Raw genomic sequence first — 24,727 nt, forward strand, 5'->3', positions numbered from 1 at the left:
GCCTGAGCGGTGGGTGTCGCCTTCTGACACACTTCCGGTGATGCCAGGGGGTGTGGCATCTGCAAATAACGTATGCTAATAAGTTATGCTACTGAGCTCCTGCACCTCTTTTTCTACAAAATGACCCCTGCTCTTGACCAATGCTCCCTCTATGCTGCGGAGTCTTGTAAGCAAACATTCTACTTGGTGAGCGACTGGCATTGAAGTTGTGAGCGAGCGATTTGGCTGCTGCATGAGTTGGTTTGCTCTGGAGCCCTCCTTCCTGAGCGAAGGCAAAAATGTGTGAGCCGGAGGATAAAAAACTGTGAGCTAGCTCACGCTAACTCAGCTTAGAGAAAACACTGCATCCGACCAAGGCTTGGATAATCGGGAGTGGCGGGCGGAAGGGAATCCTTCTCAGTTTGAGAGGTGGCGCGGAAGAATCGCGACAGTGTGTGTGTTGTGAGCAGGGAAGCCGCTGACCCAGCTCGTCTCGTCTGGCGTTCTCGCTGGCGCAGTTTTGAAGCCACTGTAGAGCAAGGTTCCCCAACGCGGGGCCCGGGCCCCCCCCAGCACCCGTCAACGCCTTTCCTGGCCGCCTGCCAAGTGTTTGTACAAATGGGCGGGGCCAGATGGGGTACCTCCCCATTTGGCCATTGAAAATCTGATTGGCCGTACTGATTGAAATAACCACAGCATCGGTTTTACTTCTCTCACTCTTTTCTCAGTGCGTCTTTAAAAATTAGTCCCGTTGTCTCGGGAAATTGGGCTTTTTGTGGCTGCTCCCGCAACGCTACGCCCAAGTTCCAAAGTTGCTCACCGTCTCGAAAACTTTGGGGAGCTCTGCTTCAGGGGCCCAAAGCACAAAATAAAATCACGCTTAGAGTCAGGCTTCTAAAAGAGCTTCGTCACTGATGGCCAATACGTACTAGTCTTCGGGCGGGCCTTACGAACTGGGTTGAGGGGACTGGATCACACAATTTGGTGTCGTGGTTAAGTGCGCGGACTCTAATCTGAGAGAACCGGGTTTGATTCCCCACTCCTCCACTTGCACCTGGCTGGAGGACCTTGGGCAAGCCATAGTTCTGTCAGAGGTGTTCTTGAAAAAGAGCAGTTTCTGTCAGAGCTCTCTCAGCCCCACCTACCTCACAGGGTGTCTGTTGTGGGGAGGGGGAGGGAAAGGAGTTTGTAAGCCGCTCTGAGACACCTTTGGGTAGTGAAGGGCGGGGTATAAATCCAATCTCCTCCTCCTCCTCCTCCTCCTCCTCCTCCTCCTTCTTCGTCTTCTTCTTCTTTTACCTCACAGGGTGTCTGTTGTGGGGAGGGGAAGGGAAAGGAGATTGCAAACCGCTCTGAGACTCCTTCGGGTACTGAAGGGTGGGGTATGAATCTAATCTCTTCCTCTTCTTCTTCTTCTACCCTGGCAGAGGGATTTCCCTTGGCAAAAGGAGGGGGTCGCTTGACAATTCCCTCCCCCCCCCATGGACTTTGCAAGGATACCATTCCAGGCTTCAGAGGGGCCAGACTGGTTCTTTTCGCTTTCATGTGGGAAGGGTTTTTTCCTGGGTGTTTCCCTGTGCAACGGGTCTTTTTTTTGGGGGGGAGGGGGGTTGTCAGTCAGAAACAGCCAAAACTAGTATGCAACTGAGGTTTTGCAGAAAGGTGCAGGTCGGGCTATGACTGAAAGCGGGTGGGCCAGGAGGCGGGTTAGCTGTGTGTGGTGGATAAAACCAGGCATCGGTTCCAGGACATAGTCCTTTGCACAGCAAGGGGATACTTCTTTCCACAGAGGGTGATTCAAATGTGGAATTCGTTGCCAGAGGATGTAGTGATGGCCACAGGAATGAACAGCTTTAAAAGGGGATTGGACAGATTCGTGGAGGAGCAGTCTATCAATGGCTACTAGCCATGGTGATGACTGAGGGGAACCTCCACATTCAGAGGCACTAATCCTCTGGATCCCAGAGCCAGGAGGCAACATCAGGGGAAGACCTCTCTGCCCTGTTGCTGGCCCTCCAGAGGAACTGGTTGGCCATTCTGTGAGACAGGGAAGCTGGGCTGAATGGACCACTGGCCTGATCCAGCCGGGCTCGTCCTATATTCTTCTCAGGGGAAGGCCTTGGTCTCTCTGTGCTGCTGTTGGCCCTCTAGAGGAACTGTTGACCACTGTGTGAGACAGGATGCTGGGCTAGATGGGCCACTGGTCTGATCCAGCAGGGCTCTTCTGAGGTTCTTCTCAGGGGAAGGCCTCGGCCTCTCTGCCCTGTTGCTGGCCCTCCAGAGGAACTGGCTGGCCCCTGTGTGAGACAGGATGCTGGCCTAGATGGACCACTGGTCTGATCTAGCAGGGCTCTTCTGATGTTCTTTTGACATCCCTCCTGACTTGGTTTCTTATTCTCTTTGCAGGAATTTCTTCCCCTCCAACCTGGTGTCTGCTGCATTCCGATCGGTGAGTGGCTTCAACTCTCTTCTTTTCTCCCCCCCCCCAACTCCCATTTCAGAAACCACCCATACTTTGAGGAAGGGGGACGGAACTGTCTCCAGCTAAATCCCAGGCGTTGAGTTGGCTTCCGTCGCGGCTTGACGCGTGCCCGTTCCACACCATCGGCCTCCCCAAAACCATATGAAATAATAACCTAATGACGTTAATCTTTCCCTCCCAGCTGTTTATTAACCGCCGTCGGCCCTCTTTTGAGGCGCAGCCAGGTTCAGGCGAAGAACCAGTTTGGCTTAATTTTTTTAAAACCCTCGTTAATTTGAACGGAGGCAAACTCTGCCGGAAGGGGATAGGGACGAGCAGGGCTCTTTTTGTAGAAAAAGCCCAGCAGGAACTCATTAGCATAATAGGCCACACCCAACAGCAGGAACTCATTCGCATATTAGGCCACACCCTGACAGCACAGCTCATTCGCATATTAGGCCACACCCCCATGTTACCAGAAGTGTGGTCATCCAGCCACACCCACCTTTTGCTTCTTATTCTCTTTACCTTGTTTGTGGTCCAAACCCAGGGCTTTTTGCATGTTAGGCCACACACCCCTTATTGTAGCCAATCCTAATGAGTTTCTGCTGTTGGGTGTGGCCTATTATGCTAATGAGTTCCTGCTGGGCGTGGCCAACTTGGGAGCCAGCTGGAACTCTGTTCCTGTGCGTTCCTGCCCAAAAATTGCCCTGGGGACGAGAGAAAGGGAGGAAGCCGGGAGTTTTCCTGGGAACGTGGCTTCTGTCTGTGTGTTTGAGGCAGGAAAAGTTAGTATACGCCTCCCGTGTGTGCCGGGTTCAGACCAGTGTCCCCTCTAAGCTGAATGAGCGTGAGCCAGCTCACAGTCTTTTAGCCTCCGTCTCACACATTGTTTGTCTTCGCTCGGGAAGGAGGGCTCCAGGGCAAACTCATTGATGCGGCGGCCAGATCGCCCGCTCACCACTTTCACGCCAGTCGCACACAGAGTAGGATTTTTGCTCACCAGACTCCACGGCTTAGAGGGAGCATTGGTTCAGATCCCCCCGGCGTCTCTTTTCATTCCTTGTTGGAGGAGATAACCCGATCCCAACTAGCTTCCAAGTAGACCTGTCACAGTTACGATGCTGGAAAGGGCTGTCAAGTCGCAGCCGACTTATAGGTACCCGACAGGGTTCCCAAGGCAAGAGACATTCAGAGGTGGTGTTGCCCTTGCCTGCCTCTGCGTAGCAACCCTGGACTTCCTTGGCGGTCTCCCATCTAACCGGGGCCGGCCCTGCTTAGCTTCCGAGATCTCTAATTGGAGATGCCGGGGATTGAACCTTCTGGGACCTTCTGCATGCCAAGCAGATGCCCTGCCACCGAGGTATGGCGGTTTGCCGTTGCCTGGCTCTGCGTAGCAACCCCAGACTTCCTTGGTGGGTCTCTCATCCAAGCACCAACCAGGACCAACGCCGCTTGGCTTCCAAGCTACAACCAGCTCAGGGTCGTCGGGCCCATTCAGGCTGCCGTCCTGCTAGCGGATTAATCCACTCGCCAGGGTTTGCCCCCTCTGCGTGGGGTCGGTCTACCTGAATTGCCGTTGGAGAGACACGATATTTTCCTGACCCGTTTTCCCACCTCAAGCTTTCAAACAGCAGGAAGGCTGGAAAACTAATCAGGCCGATCTGGGTCTCTGGGTGCTTCCAGCTCAGATAGACGGGGAAGTTGCAAAGCCAGGTCGTCTGGGGTGTAGCTGATGCCCAGTTCCCACGTTCTGCTTTCTTCCCCCCAGTTTGCGACTTCTTACGCGATGCTGCCGATTAAGAAGAACGTAACGGATGAACAGGGTGTCTTCGTAGAAAACGTCACCATGATCAAGGTGAGACTGAAGATGGGGGCGTGCTTCCGTGAAGAATAAGTACATCGGGGGGGGGGGGGGCCTTAGTTGCAAAGCGAAGAATGTTGGCTTCTCTGTTATGTCTAGTCAACTTGGAGCTGGGGGAGCAGGTACGGGCTGAATGTTAGACGCTGGACGGATCCAGCAAAGATTTAGGGGAGTCGCAAAAGTGAAACTTTTCAGGATCCTCTCTGTGTGGCCTCTCGGGTGTAGTGATTAGGAGCACGGACTCTAATCTGGGAGAACCGGGTTTGATTCCCCACTCCTCCACATGCAGCCAGCAGGGTGACCTTGGGTCGGTCACAAGTTCTCTCAGAGCTGTTCTCTCAAGGACAAGTCTGGAAAGAACTCTCTCAGCCCCACCTACCTCACAGGGTAATTGTTGTGGGGAGGGGAGGGGAAAGGAGATGGTAAGCTGCTCTGAGACTCCTTTGGGTAGTGAAGGGCGGGGTATAAATCCAATCTTCTCCTCCTCTTCTTCTTCCTCTTCTTTCTCCTCTTCCTCTTTTTCTTTTTCCTCTTCCTCCTCCTCCTATCTTGGGAACAGCAGAAGCAGCAGCTTGGGGTAGCTGTGTGGTGCTTGTCCCAGGCTTGGGGCTGCCGGTATGACAGAACCTATGATTCGCTTCTTACACGACGAACCTTGGGGTCTGTTGGAAATCGCTGAAATCAGGTTCCACTTACACAGCCGGCAACCCGAAGAAGTCGAAGGAAACGCATCTTCCAAGTATCTAGGACGGGCATCTTTGCAAAGGCTGTTTGGAAAATGTTATGACTATGTGGACTCCTCCTGTCAAGTGACACTGACTACACGGACTTTATGTCTTATCATCAAAGGAGGAAATATTGCATCTTATGCCTTATTATAGGTACAGCACGGCTTTTTTTGTAGAAAAAGCCCAGCAGGAACTCATTAGCATAATAGGCCACACCCAGCAGCAGAAACGCATTAGCATATTAGGCCACACCCCAACAGCACCGCGTATTAGCATATTAGGCCACACCCCATGCCTTCCCTTGCCTTGTCCGGCAAGTCGGCCCTTGGACAGGTCGGGGAAGGCACGGGGAGGCATTTAAATGCCGATCCTTCCAGGCACACACACCCCGGCCGGCCCGCCTCGGAGTCCCTGGGGGGGGGGGGCGTTCTCCAGGCCTTCCCGCTGTAGCCCACGCATGCAGAAGTTTTGGCTGCAGTGGGCGTGGCCATCTCTGAAGCCAGCTGGAACTCCGTTCCTGTGTGTTCCTGCCCCAAAACAGCCCTACAGTACGCATTAATGTTGTCGTGACATCACCAACTTTCTAATCGTTTAATATATTGTTTTGGCGATCTTTGAGGGTGTTTTCTACTCGGGGAATTTGTATATCTGGGTACGATAGATCCGGCGGCAGGAACAGCCACACGCAGGTGAGGAAGAGAGAGGCAGGCGTCCTTTTGGGCAGGACAGGGTATCGGAGCAGTAAAGCAATAAAACCTTTTACCTGGTTGCTTGAGGATAACCCCTGCTCCTCCTCCGTGAATTGCAAAATGCTCGCTGGCCGACGGGGCTTTCTGCTCCTCCAAGGGCACAGAGGGGAATTCCTTGTTCCAGTCCTTCAAGGGTCAGGCGGGTCTCTGTGTCGGTCTGAAGCAGGGGTGGCCACCCTTGCTTCACGCAAGAGCCACGCAGAATAAACCTCCGCCGATGTCTGAGAGCCGCAGCCCACGGACGAATGTCACACGCACGTTTTTCTTGGAAAATACGCAAATTGCCTTGTTTGTTAACATTAAATAGGGCTGCCGGAAATAAAAAAGAAGTGGGGTTAAACACCGATAGGGATAATGATATTTGTTGACCCAATGATATTTGTAGGTGGAGGGGGTGCTTTGAGAACGCATTTAAGGTTGCTTTCTTTCTCTGCCCCCCCCCAGCCTACCCAGGAATGGGAACACTGGCTGGGGGAGGGAAGACTGGTTGAGGAGGCATGCCTCCCCTTCGCTTCCCCAGACGCCCTGCCGGGAGCAGCAAAATATGTGTGCAACAGGGGTCATTTCCTGCAGGAGCGCACAGGAGCGGAGCTCCGGCAGTAAAGAGCCCAGGGGGCAGGCACATGCAACAAGCCCCGCCCCCTGCTCCCAGCAGCCCTCAGTCAGAGCAAGAAGCAGCCAGGTAAGTTGCAGAGCCCCCCCCAGCCCCCGGTCCAAAACAGTCCAGTGGCACCTTTAAGACCAAGTTTTATTCAGGTACAAGCTCTCCCTCCTCTGCGAGGGCAGATCTGCACGTCCCCACCCCCCACATAGCTAGCCATCCAAAACAGTCCAGTGGAGCCTGAGCGGTGGGTGTCGCCTTCTGACACACTTCCGGTGATGACAGGGGTGTGGCATACGCTAATGAGTTATGCTAATGAGTTATGTTAATGAGCTCCTGCATCTCTAATGAGCTGAGAGCCAGTTTGGTGTAGTGGTTAAGTGTGCCGACTCTAATCTGGGAGAACCGGGTTTGATTCCCCACTCCTCCACTTGCACCTGCTGATGTGACCTTGGGTCAGTCACAAGCTCTGGCACAGCTGTCCTTGAAAAAGAGCAGTTTGTGTCAGAGTTCTCTCAGCCCCACCCACCTCACAGGGTGTCTGTTGTGGGGAGGGGAAGGGAAAGGAGTTTGTAAGCCGCTCTGAGACTCCTTCGGGTAGTGAAGGGCGGGGTATAAATCCAATCTCTTCTTCTTCTTCTTCTTCTTCTTCTTTTTCTACGAAATGACCCCTGGTGTGAAAGCACCGCATGTGGCTCCTGAACTGCAGTTTGGCCACCCCTGGTCGGTCTTAAGCAACAGAACAAAGTTCGAGTCCGGGGGCACCTTTAATACCAACAAAGTTGAATTCTGGGTAGAAGCTTGTGTGCGTACACACACTTCTTCAGACAGATTGAAACAGACTTCCTTAAACCTTACATATAGGTAGAGGGGGGGGGGTTAGTTGCCAGGAATGGCTAGTTAGAGTCGAGATGTATGAGTAACTGGGTGATAAGTATAGCTGAGTTTGGATTAAAGCAGCTGGTGAGACCTGTGAATAGCAGCAAATTAGCACACACCTAATAAAAGAGTTAACAGCAGATGTGAGAACTAAGTGTGAGTCCAGTGGCACCTTTAAGACCAACAAAGTTCAGTACTGTGTATAAGTGAGAACTGAGTGACTTAGCAGGTTGTGGTGAGATAAGAACCCGATATCTCTGTTAAGCCCCGGGGTTTCCATTGTCCCGAGTGTTGTAATAACTTGTAATTCAGCACTCTCTTTCAATGTATCCGAAGAAGTGTGCATCTACACATGCTGCTGAGTCTCTCAGTTCTTGCTTATACCCCGAATTGAACTTTGTTGGTCTTGGAGGTGTCGCTGGACTCAAACTTTGTCCCGGTCCTTCAAGTGAGGCTTCCCCACCGCCTGCCCCCGGCCGACAGCTCACACAGCGCTGACCTCTCCCTCCTTGCTTCCTCAGGTCATCAGAGGCGGAGAGGTCGAAGGGATGAACATCCTGGGATTGGTGGTCTTTGCCATTGTCTTTGGCATCGCCCTGCGGAAGCTCGGGGCCGAGGGGGAGATCCTGGTCAAGTTCTTCAGTTCCTTCAATGAAGCCACCATGGTGTTGGTCACCTGGATCATGTGGTAAGAGGTCACGGCCGTCCGGGGAGGGTTGCGTTGGAGATTCAAAGGAGTGGATGGGTGTGGCCAAGAGGAGAGGGGGCTCAGTTTTCAAGGGAGGGACAAGTACTATGAAGCCGGCCTTCCCTCAGCTTTCTACAACTTTGTGCCGCTCAACAAAATTTTGTGTCTGATCTCCATCATATTAGAGCACATTTGTATGACTGGTCTCTGTGTGGGTGCGGTCAGACGGCATGCTGAGAGCGGGTTAAATTGCTCCGGTTCTGACCGGATTATATTTGATCTGGATAATCGCAACTTACCTCCCTTATCCTGCCTCACTGCGCAGTCACATTGCTCCCCGGCGTCTACACTACCGACATGCGGGAGCGTCTGTCGGCAAGGTTTTTAAATTTTTTCTCAGTTTGCGCACGCGCATAGGCGCTCATCTGTAGAATGGGGGGGCGAAACTACCATGGCGCATGCGCAGAACCACCAGGGCAAATCTATCCAACTCCTCTAACAAAAGACTTTCCTGTTAAACGTTTGGCCCGAAAATGGCCTCTGTGAGATCCCGAATTCATCTAAACTCTAAAACAAGTGACCGTTTAAATGTCGGTTTTCTAAACACGATAGCGGAGTTCCGCCTATGCGCGCACCGCCAATGCTAAAAAAAAAAAGGTAGGCGAAAAACGGAAGCCTCAGGCAGCTTTCGAGCGGGGAGGGGGTTTAAACCGGAAGGGGCTTGACACCGGAGGAGCGATCACACGGGGAAAATGCGGCTTTAAACAGGAGAGCTAAGAAAACACCACTTTGGGACCTGATAACAAAATACTCAAGGTTAAAGCGGTTTTGAGCTGGAAACCAACGGCTGGGGATGGGAGGCAGATGTTGACTGTGTGATCGTGCAGATAAAAATCCGTTCCCGAACTGTCACGACACCAGATCAAACGGCGCGTCTGAACGGCACCCTGTGTGTGTTTAATCCTGTATAATGCGAGCTGCTGCAAAGAACTGCGATAAGCACTGAAGGCCTGACCACTGGAACACCTCCGTCTTCCAAATTCTCACCAGGCACTTTCTCTAGGTTTGCATCTGCGAGGGCTAGAGACTCCTATGCAGTGTGACGCAGCGGCAAAAAAGGCTAATGCGATCTGGGGGGGGGGTGTATCAACAGAGGCGTAGCATACATATCACAAGATGTCATAGTCCTGCTGTAGACCGCATTGGTCAGGCCACACTTGGAGTATTGTGTGTGGATCTAGAGGCCTCACTTCGAAAAGGACGTGGACAGAACGGTGCGGGTGCAGAAGAGAGCAACGGGGCCTAGAGACCAAGAAGCCCTATGAGGAAAGGCTGAGGGGGGACTTGGGAATGTTTGGTCTGGAGGAGAGGAGGTTGAGGGGGGACAGGATGGCTCTCTTGAAGTATCGGAAGGGCTGTCCCTTGGAGGAGGGCAGGGAGCTGGACTCGCAATAATGGGTTTCAGTTAAGGGTGGGAAGGTACCAGCTGGATATTAGGAAGAACTTTTTGACAGTCAGAGTTGTGCCACAGTGGAATCAGCTGCCTAGGGAGGTGGGGAGCTCCCCTGTCAGTCTTTAAGCAGCGGCTGGACAAACGCTTGTCAGGGATGCTCTAGGCTGATCCTGCACTGAGCAGGGGGTTGGGCTAGATGGCCTCTATGGTCCCTTCCAACTCCATGATTCTCTGACTTCGGGAGGGGTAATTGCAGTCAATGCTCCCTCTAAGCTGCGGAGTCCTGTGAGCAAAAATTCTACTTTGTGAGCTCCTGGCGTTAAAGTTGTGAGCGAGCAGTTTAGCTGCTGCATAAATGAGTTTGCTCTGGAGCCCTCCTTCCTGAGCGGAGACAAAAATGTGCGAGCCGGAGGCTAAAAAACTGTGAGCTAGCTCACACTCACTCAGCTTAGAGGGAACACGGGTTGCAGTCCTTCAAGATCGACCGTGAGGCTTCCACGAAGCAGAAGGCGGTGCCCAGTTAACGAAACCTGCATCTGATTTCCGCTGTCGTGGGTCTGCAGGTGCGTGAGCACACCACTCGGGTGACGCACCACTTTCCGGGCGGGGGCGGGCCCTTCAGCTCTCCTCCAATGAATCAGGATTGCCTGAGGAGGTGGCGAACTCCCCCTCACTGGCCGTCTTGGAGCAGGGGCTGGACAAACCCTTGTCAGGGATGCTCTGGGCTAGTGATGGCGAACCTTTTAGAGACAGAGTGCCCAAACTGCAACCCAAAACCCACTTATTGATCGCAAAGTGCCAACACGGCCATTTAACCTGAATACTGAGGTTTTACTTTAGAAAAAACAACTCCTACATTAACTTAAGATGATCCCAACAAAGTAAGGAAAGCAATCCCAAATGCTTTCATTTCCTTAAAATTATTTGGCAGAGAATTCAACACTTTAATGATGGTCTGGGCCTGGCTGGGGCGAGGGCATGCGTGCCCACAGGGAGGGCTCTGAGTGCCACCTCTGGCCCCCGTGCCATAGGTTTGCCACCACTGCTCTAGACTGAGCAGGGGGTTGGACTGGATTGCCTCTATGGCCCCTTCCGGCTCCGTGATTCTCTGACTTCGGGAGGGGTAGTTGCAGGCAATGCTCCCTCTAAGCTGCGGAGTCCTGTGAGCAAAAATTCTACTTTGTGAGCTCCTGGCGTTAAAATTGTGAGTGAGCGATTTGGCTCCTGCATAAATGAGTTTGCTCTGGAGCCCTCCTTCCTGGGCTAAGGCAAAAACGTGTGAGCCGGAGGCCAAAATAAACTGTGAGCTAGCTCACACTCACTCAGCTTAGAGGGAACACTGGTTGCAGTCCTCCAAGACCGACCCTGGTGCTTCCACGAAGCAGAAGGCGGTGCCCAGTTAACCAAACCGGCATCTGATTTCTGCTGCCTTGGGACCGCGGGTGCGCCAGCACACACACACACACACACACCACTCGGGTGACGCGCCACTTCCCGCGCGTTCTACCTGTCTGGTTCTCCCCTTCCAGGTACGCCCCCGTAGGTATCATGTTCCTGGTTGCCGGCAAGATCGTGGAGATGGAGGACGTGGTGGCCCTCTTCGCCAGCCTGGGGAAGTACATCGTGTGCTGCTTCGTGGGCCACGCCATCCACGGGCTCATCATCCTGCCGGCCATCTACTTCGCCTTCACCCGCAAGAACCCTTACCGCTTCCTTTGGGGCATCTTCACCGCCCTGGCCACCGCCTTCGGGACCTCCTCCAGGTACGGAAAGGCGAGCAGTGGACGCGGGGGGCACGGGGGGGCGGGGTCGCCAGGGCCAGGCTGGGACATTCCTGGAGATTTTGGGGGTGGAGCCTGGGGAGGGCAGGGACCTCGGTGGGGTACGATGCTGTAGACTCCACCTGGAGGCTGGCATCCCCGGGGGCACGGACGGTGGCTCAGTGGAAGTAAAAGGACCAGGCAGGAGGGGATGGGAGAGACCTCCGCCTGAGACCCTGGAGAGCTGCAAAGAGGGGCTGTGGCTCAGTGGTAGAGCCTCTGCTTTGCATGCGGAAGAGAAGGAGGAGGAGGAGATTGGATTTATACCCCGCCCTTCACTTGGAGTCTCAGATCGGCTTACAAACTCCTTCCCCTTCCCCTCCCCACAACAGACACCCTGTGAGGTAGGTGGGGCTGAGAGAACTCTTGACAGAAACGGCTCTTTTTCAAGGACAGCTCTTATCAGAACTACGGCTTGCCCAAGGTCATCCAGCCAGGTGCAAGTGGAGGAGTGGGGAATCAAACCCAGTTCTCCCAGATTAGAGGCCGCGCACTTAACCACGACACCAAACTGGAAGGTCCCAGGTTCGATCCTCGGCATCTCCAGTTAAAAGGACCAGGCAGGAGGGGATGGGAAAGACCTCCGCCGGAGACCCTGGAGAGCCATGAAGTGGGGCTGTGGCTCAGTGGTAGAGCCTCTGCTTGGCATGCAGAAGGTCCCAGGTTCAATCCCCGGCATCTCCCATTAAAAGGACAAGGCAGGAGGGGATGGGAAAGACCTCAGCCTGAGAACCTGGGGAGCTGTAAAGAGGGGCTGTGGCTCAGTGGCAGAGCCTCTGCTCGGTATGCAGAAGGTCCCAGGTTCAATCCCCGGCATCTCCAGTTAAAAGGACCAGGCAGGAGGTGATGGGAAAGACCTCCACCTGAGACCCTGGAGAGCCATTACCAGTCTGAGAAGACAGTACTGACTTTGATGGATGAAGGGTCTGATTCAGTGTAAGGCAGCTTCATGTATATTCATGTCCAGGGGGAGGGCTGGACAGGGAAACTTCTCTGGGGAGAGCTAGATGAGGAAGATCTGCTCAGAATGGGCACTTTAACCGTGACGGGCTTGAGTTTTGCCTTATCAAATGCAGAGAGCCAGTTTGGTGTAGTGGTTAGGAGCGCGGACTCTAATCTGGGAGAACTGGGTTTGATTTCCCCACTCCTCCACATGCAGCTGCTGGTGTGACCTTGGGTCAGTCCTAAGTTCTTTCAGAGCTGTTCTCTCAGGAGCAGTCCTCAAAAGAGCTCTCTCAGCCCTGCCTACGTCACAGGGTGTCTGTTGTGGGGAGGGGAAGGGAAAGGAGTTTGTGAGCTGCTCTGAGACTCCTTCGGGTAGTGAAGGGCGGGGTATAAATCCAATCTCTTCTCTTCTTGAAGGGCAGTCCTCGAAAGAGCTCTCTCAGCCCTACCTACCTCACAGCGCGTCTGTTGTGGGGAGGGGAAGGGAAAGGAGTTTGTGAGCCGCTCTGAGACTCCTTCAGGTAGTGAAGGGCGGGGTATAAATCCAATCTCTTCTTCTTCTCCTCCACATGCAACCAGCTGGGTGGCCCTGGGTCAGTCACAAGTTCTCTCAGAGCCTTTCTCTCAGGAGCAGTTCTCGAGAGAGCTCTCTCAGCCCCCACCCACCTCACAGCACATCTGTTGTAGGGAGGGGAAGGGAAAGGAGATTGTGAGCCGCTCTGAGACTCCTTTGGGTAGTGAAGGGCGGGGTATAAATCCAATCTCTTCCTCCTCCTCCTCCTCCTCCTGCATCTCCCTTCTGTCTTCGTGTCCCCCTCCACCACCCCCAGTCTTTGTGACAGTTATCCCAAACATTAGATACAGAACCCAGTGTTATATAAGTCGGCACATTGGATTCGGACATGATCATGTTCAAATTTCCACTCCGCGGAAAGCTTACAGGGCAGCTGGGAGCCGGTCCTTACCGTTTGGCCTGAACGCCCCTTAGTTTGCTACAATAACAGTTCAAAACCGGATTGCAAACATCCAGAGGCAGTGAGACAAGACAGAGCACCACATGTGTCTTGGCAAATCAGCCTTCGCTAATGGCTTATGCTATAAATGTAATCGGCACAACTGTGTCCCGCTTACACAGTGGGGAAAAATCATAATAAAACTGCAAAGAGCCCCCTGTGGCGCAGGGAAGGTTGAGACAGACAAACATATGTTGCTTCACTGCCGTTTCTACCAGGAAGTTCACCCGAAGATTATTGCACCCTCGCTTGGGAGGTTTTCCGCCTGCTCTTAATCCGAAATTATGAGGAAGTTCATTTCAGACGCAAATCTTCAACTCACACTGCCTGGTGCCAGATTTCTTGCAGCGTCATGCAGAATCCACAGGGAATTAACATGGAACGTAGCTGAACCATAAAATGTAGATGTTTTGCTCGATCTGTTCTGTGATTTTAAGAATGCATGGGCCATTCAGTAATTTTAATATTGTATATTTCCGAAAATCTACAAGACTTGTGTACATTGCTGTAAGTGCTCTTGTGCTGGTCACGAGCCGTCTTAATAAATTTGATTCGATTTGAACCACAAGGACCAGTCAGATGACCAAATTAAAAACTTGCAAGTTGTTCAGAGCCCCTTATAACAAAGTAATCATGTCTGGATATCTCTGCTCAAAACAGCAATGCCAATACACAGGCGTGAAACATATGCAAACATACCACCTGTGTAGTGTTTTGTGCATACAACTGAAGTGGTCGTCAGTGCTCCCTCTAAGCTGTGGAGTCTCGTGAGCAAATAATCTACTTTGTGAGCTACCGGTGTTAAAGTTGTGAGCCAGTGATTGGGCTACTGCATCAATGAGTTTGCTGTGGAGCTGTCCCTCCCTGAGCTGAGACGAAAATGTGTGAGCCGGAGGCTTAAAAACTGTGAGCTAGGTCACACTAGCTCAGCTTAAGGGGAACACTGGTGGCTGTTATTGGTATATTGCATTATGTATTGTTTTCTCAGCCTTTGGGTTGGGTCAAGCTGTCTTTTTTGGCTTGGTATCCCCCCCCCCATGAGATTTAAAATGGAATTTTAAGAAGGCAGGAATGGGTTGAGCCACTTCAGTATACCTTATAGGGAGGCTGAGGCTGGTGACCACATCGTTGGTATGTTAAATGCGAGTTGGCCTTGCCGCTTGTTGGATTTCTGCACCACCACCCCCAGGTTCCTAAGAACCCTCTGCCCTAAGACCTCATGTCCTGACCTGGACACCTTTAGCCTTCCTGACACTTCTGGCACAAAAACCCCCCCGTTCTTCCTCTGTTTTGCCTGTCATTACTTAACACTGTTTCCTTTCCTCTCTCCTTCCTCTCGTCTCTCTTCCCACTGTCCTTGTACTTTGGATTAGAACCTTTTATTTGAGAGCCAGTATGGTGCAGTGGTTAACTGCGGCGGACTCTAATCTGGGAGAACCGGGTTTGATTCCCCACTCCTCCACTTGCACCTGGCTGGATGACCTTGGGCAAGCCATAGTTCTGGCACAGCTGTTCTTGAAAAAGAGCAGTTTCTGTCAGAGCTCTCTCAGCCCCACCTACCTCATACGGTGTCTGTTGTGGGGAGGGGAAGGGAAAGGAGTTTGTCAGCCGCTCTGAGACTCCTTTGGGTAGTGAAGGGCAGGGTATAAATCCAATCTCCTCCTCTTCTTCGTGTTTCCCCCCTGAATTCTGTCTCAGACGCACAACTTCCTCAGCCAAGCATTTGATTTCCACCCCCCTCCAAGCTGAACTTGACCTTTCACCTCCCTGCCGAGTGCACCTGTTTGTTAACGTTCCGTTGCTTCCAGCTCAGGGCACTTGAATGTTTTGTGGGCCTGGGGCAGGTTCTTCACGGTGCATGAGCGTTAAGAGAACATTACGCAAATATTCTTAGTCCGGAGCTCGTTTGAAAAACAGGATTTTAGAATGCCTCGGGCACAGGCTTTGTACGATGGTTCCGTTCCCAAATGTGTTGGAGCAGACAGCGTTGGTCTATCTGCACGCCGGTTCTAGAGCCCTTGACCTTTCTGCCTTGACCTGGCTCCCTTCTTTCCCCCGCAGCTCCGCCACGCTGCCGCTGATGATAAGGTGCGTCGAGGAGAACAACGGCGTCTCCAAGCATATCAGCCGCTTCATCTTGCCTATCGGGGCTACGGTCAACATGGACGGGGCCGCCCTCTTCCAGTGTGTGGCCGCCGTCTTCATCGCCCAGCTGAACAACGTATCCCTCAACTTTGTCCAAGTCATCACCATTCTGTGAGTCTTCGCTGGAAGGCCCTCGGCCTTCTCCTGGGAGGGGAGGTCACTGAGACGGAAGAGTTTTGGCATGCACGGGCCAACCCCACCCCCAGTTCAGTCTCCCCGGCGGCACCTCCAGTTTGGTGTGGTGGTTAGGAGCACGGACTCTAATCTGGGAGAATCCGGTTTGGTTCCCCACTCTACATGCAGCCAGCTGGGTAACCTTGGGTCAGTGACAAGTTCTCTCAGAGCTGTTCTCTCAACAGAGAGTCAGTTTAGTGTAGTGGTTAAGAGCGTGGACCCTAATCTGGGAGAACTGGGTTCGATTCCCCATTCCTCCTCCACATGCAGCTGGCTGGGTGACCTTGGGTCAGTGACAAGTTATTTCAGAGCTGTTCTCAGTTTAGTGTAGTGGTTAAGAGTGTGGACTCTAATCTGGGAGAGCTGGGTTCGATTCCCCACTCCTCCACATGCAGCCAGCTGGTGTGACCCAGTGACAAGTTCTCTCAGAGCCGTTCTCAACAGAGAGCCAGTTTGGTGTAGTAGTTAAGAGCGCGAACTCTAGTCTGGGAGAACCAGGTTTGATTCCCCCACTCCTCCACGTGCAGCTGCTGGTGTGACAAACAAAGTAAGGAAAGCAATCCCAAATGCTTTCACTTACTTAAAATTATTTGGCAGAGAATTCCACACTTTAATGATGGTCTGGGCCTGGCTGGGGCGATGGCACGCGTGCCCACAGAGAGGGCTCTGAGTGCCACCTCTGGCCCCCGTGCCATAGGTTCGCCACCACTGCTCTAGGCTGAGCAGGGGGTTGGACTGGATGGCCTCTATGGCCCCTTGTGTGATTCTGTGATTCTAATTCAGCAGTGGACGCAGCTGCCTGGGGAGGTGGTGAGCTCCCCCTCCCTGGCAGTCCTGAAGCAGCGGCTGGACAAATCCCTTCTCAGGACAAACTCTAGGCTGACCCTGCACTGAGCAGGGGGGGTTGGACTAGATGGCCTCTATGGCCCCTTCCGACTACCATCCTTGCTCTGCCAGGTTCGTGTTCAAGTCCAGCTCAGCTGATACGAGCTCCCTTGTGAGTGTCCTCCAGAGTTCCACCCAATGAACTGAAGCTTCTGGCCACAGTGAGATCCCTTGTTAAGCGAACGCTTTTGTAGTTCCGCCCACCTGCTGCCCGGCCCACGCGGCCCGAGGTGAGATGAGTCTTCCCTTTGTTTCTCCCGCAACTTTGTGATTCCCATCTTCTTCCTAACAGAATTACATCCTGCTCAAAGGCCACACACACGCACACACAAGGCCACATCCTCTTGAGCTCACGCTATCCGCCCGGGAGGCGAAGGAAGGGTAGAGCGGCTTCGGGAGAGTGAACTGGGAAGAGGCAGGAGAAGGAGGGAAAGTTCCTCCAACGGCAGCACATCCCTCCTGGCCCACCAAGCTGAGACCTTTTAGCTGGAGATGCTGGGGATTGAACCTGGGACCTTCTGCATGCCAAGCAGATGTTCTTCCACTGAGCCACAGCCCCCCTTCATGGCTCTCCAGGGTCTCAGGCGGAGGTCTTTCCCATCCCCTCCTGCCTGGTCCTTTTAACAGGAGATGCCGGGGATCGAACCTGGGACCTTCTGCATGCCAAGCAGATGTTCTTCCACTGAGCCACAGCCCCCCTTCATGGCTCTCCAGGGTCTCAGGCGGAGGTCTTTCCCATCCCCTCCTGCCTGGTCCTTTTAACAGGAGATGCCGGGGATCGAACCTGGGACCTTCTGCATGCCAAGCAGATGTTCTTCCACTGAGCCACAGCCCCCCTTCATGGCTCTCCAGGGTCTCAGGCGGAGGTCTTTCCCATCCCCTCCTGCCTGGTCCTTTTAACAGGAGATGCCGGGGATCGAACCTGGGACCTTCTGCATGCCAAGCAGAGGCTCTACCACTGAGCCACAGCCCCTCCCCTGTACTTCCTGGACACAAAGCTGCCTTATACTGAAATCACACCGTCAGTCTATCAATGTCAGTATTGTCTGCTCAGACTGGCAGCCGCTCTCCAGGGTCTCAGGCAGAGGAAGGTCTTTCCCATCACCTCCTACCAGACCTGACAAAGGAAGGCTGGACTCTCGAAAGCTTATACTCTGGAAAAAGAAAAGAAAATTGGTCTCTAAGGTCTCTTCTGGACTCACATCTAGCGGCCAGATTTTTTTTTAACTGGAGATGCCGGGGATTGAACCTGGGACCTTCTGCGTGCCAAGCAGAGGCCGTTCCCCTGAGCCACAAGCCCTCGAATCTGCATACTTTAAATGTGCCAAGTAGGGATCTTGTCCTGTTTGAGTGTCTGTGAGCAGAACTACAGGCTCCCTGAGTTCCAAGAAGGCCCTTTCTCTTGGCCTCGAGGTGCTGAGTCATCGACCAGGGGGAGAGAGAGAGCCTTCAGCGGTACACTGGGCAGTCACAGAACTGCGTGCCTGGTCAGAAGGAAAGACCGGAGGGCCGCAGGGGCGGGAGATGCTCCCGATGACCTCTGCTGTACTGGAGGGGGAGTGGGGACAAATGCTGAACTGCAGCCAGGAGTTGACTGGCTCCAGCTGTCTGTCTGGTCCCTGTTTGCCGATCAGTCTTGGGCTTTAAAGGGCAGCCTCTTCTTCCAGCATTCCTCCCAAAGCAAGGTCCAGTCCGGGGGTCAGAGACCATGGCCAGAGGCATAAACACAGCTGTAAAAGGGGATTAGAGAGATCCAAGGAGGATCAGTCTATCAGTGGCTGCTAGCCACGGTGACGGAGGGGAACCTCCATGCTCAGAGGCACTAATCCTTTGACTCCCAGAGCCAGGAGGCAACGTCAGGGGTAGGCCTCGGCCTCTCTGCCTTGTTGTTGGCTCTCCGGAGGAACTGGTCGGCCACTGTGTGAGGCAGGAGGCTGGACTAGATGGACCCTCACTGGTCTGATCCAGCAGGGCTCTCCTTATGTTCTTACAAAGGCCTCGATCTCTGAGCCCTGTTGCTGGCCCTCCAGAGGAACTGGTCGGCCACTGTGTGAGGCAGGACGCTGGACTAGATGGACCCTCACTGGTCTGAGCCAGCAGGGCTCTCCTTATGTTCTTACAAAGGCCTCGATCTCTGAGCCCTGTTGCTGGCCCTCCAGAGGAACTGGTTGGCCCCTGTGTGAGGCAGGATGCTGGACTCAATGGACCCTCACAGGTCTGACCCAGCAGGGCTCTTCTTAGGTTCTTCTCAGGGGAAGGCCTCGGCCTCTCTGCCCTGCTGTTGGCCCTCCAGAGGAACTGGTTGGCCCCTGTGTGAGGCAGGATGCTGGACTCAATGGACCCTCACAGGTCTGACCCAGCAGGGCTCTTCTTAGGTTCTTCTCAGGGGAAGGCCTCGGCCTCTCTGCCCTGCTGTTGGCCCTCCAGAGGAACTGGTTGGCCCCTGTGTGAGGCAGGATGCTGGACTCAATGGACCCTCACAGGTCTGACCCAGCAGGGCTCTTCTTAGGTTCTTCTCAGGGGAAGGCCTCGGCCTCTCTGCCCTGCTGTTGGCCCTCCAGAGGAACTGGTTGGCCCCTGTGTGAGGCAGGATGCTGGACTCAATGGACCCTCACAGGTCTGACCCAGCAGGGCTCTTCTTAGGTTCTTCTCAGGGGAAGGCCTCGGCCTCTCTGCCCTGCTGTTGGCCCTCCAGAGGAACTGGTTGGCCCCTGTGTGAGGCAGGATGCTGGACTCAATGGACCCTCACAGGTCTGACCCAGCAGGGCTCTTCTTACGTTCTTATCAGAGGGGAAGGCCTCGGCCTCCATGCCCTGTTGTTGGCCCTCCAGAGGAACTGGCCGGCCACTGTGTGAGAGACAGGATGCTGGACTGGATGGACCTTCACTGGTCTAATCCAGCAGGGCTCTTCTTACGTTCTTATTAGGTTCAGGACAGACAAAAGAAAATACTACTTTACACAGAGAGTGATTAAGATGTGGAATTAGCTGCTAGAGGATGTTGTGATGGCCACAGGAATAAACAGCTTTAAAGGGGGGATTAGATCGATTCATGGAGGAGAAATCTATCAATGGCTACTAACCATGGTGACTGTGGAGAACTTCCACATTCAGAGGCACGAATCCCCTGAATCCCAGAGCTAAGAGGAAACATCAGGCGTGAGAGAGGATGCTGGACTAGACGGACCATTGGCCGGATCCAGCAGGGTTCTTCTGAGGTTCTTATGAAGGCCTCGGCCTCTCTGCCCTGTTGCTGGCCCTCCAGAGGAACTGGCTGTCCCCTGTGTGAGGCAGGATGCTGGACTCGATGGACCCTCACAGGTCTGATCCAGCAGGGCTCTTCTGATCCTGTCAGGGGAAGGCCTCGGCCTCTCTGCCCTGCTGCTGGCCCTCCAGAGGAACTGGTTGGCCGTTGTGTGAGACAGGAGGCTGGACTGGATGGACCCTCACAGCTCTGACCCAGCAGGGTTTATCTGATCTTCTTATCAATGGCTACTAGCCGTGGTGACTGAGGGGAAGCCCTCACATTCAAAGGCACTGAGTCAACCTCAGGGGAAGGCCTCGGCCTCTATACCCTGTTACTGAGTGTCCACAGGAACTGGTTGCTCTCTGTGTGAGGCGGGGATGCTGGACTAGATGGAGTATTGGTCTGATCCAGCAGGGCTGTTATGTTCTTATGAGCGCTGGTGATTCTCCGTAGCCTCAGGCGACAGGCCCCAAATAAGGGCAATTGGCAGAGGGACAACCCTGTAGTGGAGGCGTCTGAGGGAACCCTCGCCCCTGTGACTCAGCCCCATGAGTTGGCCGACGGCTTTATGGGGGGGGGGATGGTGATGGGGTGTTCTCATGACCAGCATGTGAGCCCTGGCTTTCATCCCGGGGTGTGGTTCTGGGTGGGAGGAGAGAGCAGAAAGCAGGTTATTCTGAGGGCGGTGGCGTGGGGGGGGGAGCTGTCTTCCTGTCTTGGCCCCGAATCGCCGTTGCACTGTAGATGGAAAGCGCTTCCTGGCTGGGCTCTGCCTCAGTGGGCTTTGCTTTTTTGGTCCTTGAAACAAAGGCCTGCCTGGAGGGAAAGGAAGAGGAGGCACCGGTGGATGTGCTTGAATCTCCGTCTCTCTCTCTTTCCATGATGGCTCCTAAACTTTACCTGGCCCCCCAGTGCTTTGTGCTACTGTGTGTTCAAACTGTTGGCATCGAGCCCCGGCAGCAGTGATGCTGGGAATTTGAAATCTTGTATTTCCCTCCTCCCTCCCTCTCTCTCTCTTTTTCTTTCTTTCTCCTTCCTTCCTTCTTCCTTCCTTCCCTCTCTTGCTCTCGCTCTCTCTGTCTGTCTTCCTTCCTTCCCTCTCTTTCTCTCTCTTTCTCTCTCTCTGCCTGCATCTCTTTCTTTCTTTCTTTCTTTCTTTCTTTCTTTCTTTCGTGTTTATGAGCCATCTTTCTTCATTAATGGAGCTCACGGTGGCTCACGATCCAGATAAAATACATTAAAACGATCCAGATAAAATACATTAAATTATCTTCTTCTGCCCTGTAAAAACCAGATTTTCAAACCACAACTCCGGGCTGCTTTTAAAGCCGCCATTCAGGGCTGCTAGTAAAAGCCAACCAAATGCGGTCTTCAATCAAACATCTCCGGCCGTTTCCTCAAGATCGAAAGTGAGGGGGCCGGGCGCACCTCCCCGGGGAGGTTGTTCCGTAGCCGTGGGGCCCTCCACTGAAAAGGCCGACTTTTGTGTCCCCGCCAAATGAACTTGTTTGGTCGATGGGACGTTCAAGAGGCCCTCTCTCTCTGGTGTTAGTTCCCAGGCAGGAGTATATGGGAGACAACAGTCCTCCAGACCCCCCGTCCCATGCCACGTAGGGTCTTTCCCTTCTGTAAAGTGTAGCTGATGCAGTCTGGCTGCTGTCACCTTCACGGTGATTAAATTAAAAATTTAGAACTGTTCAAGTCTTTGAGAGGAAGCAAACAAGAGAGGAGGCTGAATAAGAGACGATTTCACCGAGCGTGAGCATTATGCAGAGAGACAGCTTGCAGGGATGAACGCTGAGTAGGAAAGGATTCACGGACTCCACCCGTTTTCTGCTCTGAAGAAGCCTCATGAGACAGGTCTTGGATTCGTGACCTGTCTGCTATCTGTCTACTGTGTTCCCTCTAAGCTGAGTTGGTGTGAGCTGGCTCACGGTTTCTAAGCCTCCGGCTCACAGGCCTTTGTCTCAGCCCAGGAAGGATGGCTCCGGAGCAAACTAATTGATGCCGTAGCCAAATCACTCACTGACAACCAGGGGCCATTTCCTAGAAAAAGAGGTGCAGCTCATTTGCATAACTCATTTGCATATGCCACACACACACCCTGAACAAAGGGCAGGCATGTTTAAAATGAGTTAAGGCATATGCAAATGAGTTTAAATCCTCCCCCCCCAGTCTCTCTGCAAAAGCGGAGAGGCTCAGGAGGAAAGGGGCCATGTCTGCTCACCTCCCCTTCCCCTCTTCAGCCAACCCACTGTGGCAGGGATCAGGCAGGGAACCCAGGGATTTAAATCCCCCCAAGTCTCTCCACCGGTGGCCAGGAAAGGCAGGGAGGCGGGGCCTGGGCTCCTGACTGTCAGAGCGCCGCTCCGGGGCACTCCGGCAGGAAATAACCCCTGCTCACAACTTTAATGCCAGTAGCTCACCAAGTAGAATTTTTGTTCACATGACTCCACAGCTGAAGAAGAGAAGAGATTGGATTTCTACCCCGCCCTTCACTTGGAGTCTCAGAGTGGCTGACAAACTCCTTTCCCTTCCCCTCCCCACAACAGACACCCTGTGAGGTGGGTGGGGCTGAGAGAGCTCTGACACAAACTGCTCTTTCAGGAACAGCTGTGCCAGAGCTTGCGACTGACCCAAGGTCACATCAGCAGGTGCAAGTGGGAGAGTGGGGAATCAAACCCGGTTCTCCCAGATTAGAGTCCGCACACTTAACCACGACACCAAACTGGCTTAGAGGGAGTATAGAATCCAAGACTAGTACAAGAAAGACACAAAGGAGATTCACTGTCTGTAAGAACTTTAGATTACTGGACGGTGCTTGTCCACATTGTGGAATTATTTCTTTGATGTTCATTCTTGTACAGATGTACAGAAAGGTATTAGCATTAATACCGATCTATTTTTTGAAAATCTATAAAAGAGCGATGTTCCCTTTGTAAATCAGGAAAAAAGGGGGGGGGGACTCAACCCAGGATATGACTACGAACCAAAAAGGGCTAAGCTAAACGCTGTTTCCTTCCCACCAAAGGAATTAAACCGGATGTTGTTTCTTTGTATACTTATAATTGGACTCCTGGTATTAGTGATGGGCCATAGGTATATCCATATCACCTCCACAACTTATTCTGGTAACAGCGATTTTGTAGGTCTGAATGTGTGTCCCTCCATCAAGTATTAACCCATCATATGTATGTATAGTGGATAAGCTTTTATAGTCTGATCTTAGACAAAGTAATTTTTAATCAGGAAAGTTTTAACATGTTGCTAGGTTGGCAGGAGCTGGAACTAGAGATGTGTACACCTTAATAAATATTTGTACTTTTATATATATGGTTTAGCTTAGCTCTCTGTAAATCTATCAGGGTCGCCACTGACTATTTACCTTCGCAGTGAAAGCCAGGGGGGATGACCGGCAGCCGTCTCTCTAACTTGTGTGTTTTCTAACTCTGCAGGGTCACCGCGACGGCGTCCAGCGTCGGGGCAGCCGGGATTCCCGCGGGCGGCATCCTAACTCTTGCCATCATTCTGGAGGCCGTTGGGCTGCCCACCGAAGACATCTCCCTCATTCTGGCGGTGGACTGGCTTGTGTGAGTACCTGGGGGGGGGGCATTGGAGGGAAGAACGTGCCCTGGGCATCAGCTGTAGATGGTTCCCTTTCCCCCACTGCCCCAAAGGCAGAGATGTTTTCTCCCTGCTGCCTGTCTTGAAGAGTTTCCCCTCTCCCAACCAGGGCTGGCTCGAGGTTTTTCAGTGCCCTAGGTGAAACTAGCGCCGCCCTAGGTGAAACTAGCGCCCCCCCAGGTGAGGCTGCCTTGTGGTGCCCCCCCTCACCTTGTGTCCCCCCCCGCCACCGCGTGTCTCTCCAGCGCTCAAGACGGGTGCTAAGCTGGACGCATTGGGTGTGGGGGAGAGGGGGCTACAAGGCTCTTTGGAGGGTGGCCCTTCTGCTTTTTCTTCCCCCCGTCTCCTTCCCCCCTGGGGAACCAGGACCCCCCCAGCCGCGTGCGCCCTGTCCCTTTGTAGCGGCCCCCCAGTCAGGGACTAGATGCATGCAGGGCTTTTGGCGGGGGGGCAGGTGCAGTTTGACGCCCCTAAGTGCTGGCCCGCTCTAGGCGAATGCCTAGTTTGCCTAGTGAGTGAGCCAGCCCTGCTGCTTATATAGCTTATTGACTGGTTTTTGAATTGACAGAGATTGTGGTGAAAGCCATTGTGCTGTAGTGGCTAAAATAATGAATGAGGGTCTGGGAGATAGGAGGCAGCTGAGGTGGGGAAGGGTATCTCTTTTCTCTCTTTTTTTTCCTTGTCCTGCCCCCCAAATTAAGTAGTCAGGCGTGAGCGCCTCGAAATGGAACCGTGGAAGCAAAGTATGAGTCCCAATCCATGTTTTGAGTATTAGTTGCACGTCAGTTCTGGAACTGGTTGAATAACACCAATTGGCTGCATTAGTGGGCAAAGTGTGTGTCAGTATTTCCTGCCCCGATCCCAAGTTCGGAAATTAGGAAGCTTTTCAGTTTGGAAGAGATGACTAAGGGGGCAACACCATAGAGGTTTATAAAATTATGCCTATGGTGGAGAGAGTGGATAAAGCGAACTTTTTCTCCCTCTCCCAAAAGAATAGAAGTCGAGGGCACTCAGTGAAGCTGACGGGCAGTAGGTTCAGGACGGACAAAAGGAAACACTACTTTACAGGGAGAGTGGAATTCACTGCCAGAGGATGGAGTGATGGCCACAGGAAAAAGATATCTTTAAAGGGGTATTAGATAGATTAATGGAGGATAAGTCTATTAATGGCTACTAGCCATGGTGGCTGAGGGGAACCTTCACATTCAGAGGCACTAATCCTCTGAATCCCAGAGCCAAGAGGCAACATCGGGGGAAGGCCTCGGCCTCTCTGCCCTGTTGTTGGATGTTTCAAGGAACTGGTTGGCCACTGTGTGAGGCAGGATGCTGGACTAGATGGACCTTCACTGGCCTGATCCAACAGGGCTCTTATGTTCTTATGAAGGCCTCGGCCTCTATGCCCTGTTGTTGGCCCTCCAGAGGACCTGGTTGGCCACTGTGTGAGACCAGATGCTGGACTAGATGGACCTTCAC

At 53.1% G+C, this 24,727-nt stretch overlaps 1 protein-coding gene across 1 annotated transcript in view; it reads left to right on the forward strand.

Annotated features, from left to right (window-relative positions):
• Positions 1-24,727, forward strand: part of SLC1A5 (solute carrier family 1 (neutral amino acid transporter), member 5) — a 52,060-nt gene that overhangs the window by 23,347 nt on the left and 3,986 nt on the right. Inside the window, exons 2-7 of the mRNA XM_015424119.1 lie at positions 2,386-2,428; positions 4,212-4,298; positions 7,783-7,949; positions 10,932-11,165; positions 15,242-15,436; positions 23,086-23,220. Coding sequence (XP_015279605.1) covers positions 2,386-2,428; positions 4,212-4,298; positions 7,783-7,949; positions 10,932-11,165; positions 15,242-15,436; positions 23,086-23,220 — 861 coding nt within the window. The remainder of the gene's footprint in view (positions 1-2,385; positions 2,429-4,211; positions 4,299-7,782; positions 7,950-10,931; positions 11,166-15,241; positions 15,437-23,085; positions 23,221-24,727) is intronic.

The sequence above is a fragment of the Gekko japonicus genome, unplaced genomic scaffold (assembly GCF_001447785.1).
Source record: "Gekko japonicus isolate JY-2015 unplaced genomic scaffold, Gekko_japonicus_V1.1 scaffold939, whole genome shotgun sequence".
NCBI classification, from domain to species: Eukaryota; Metazoa; Chordata; class Lepidosauria; order Squamata; family Gekkonidae; genus Gekko; species Gekko japonicus.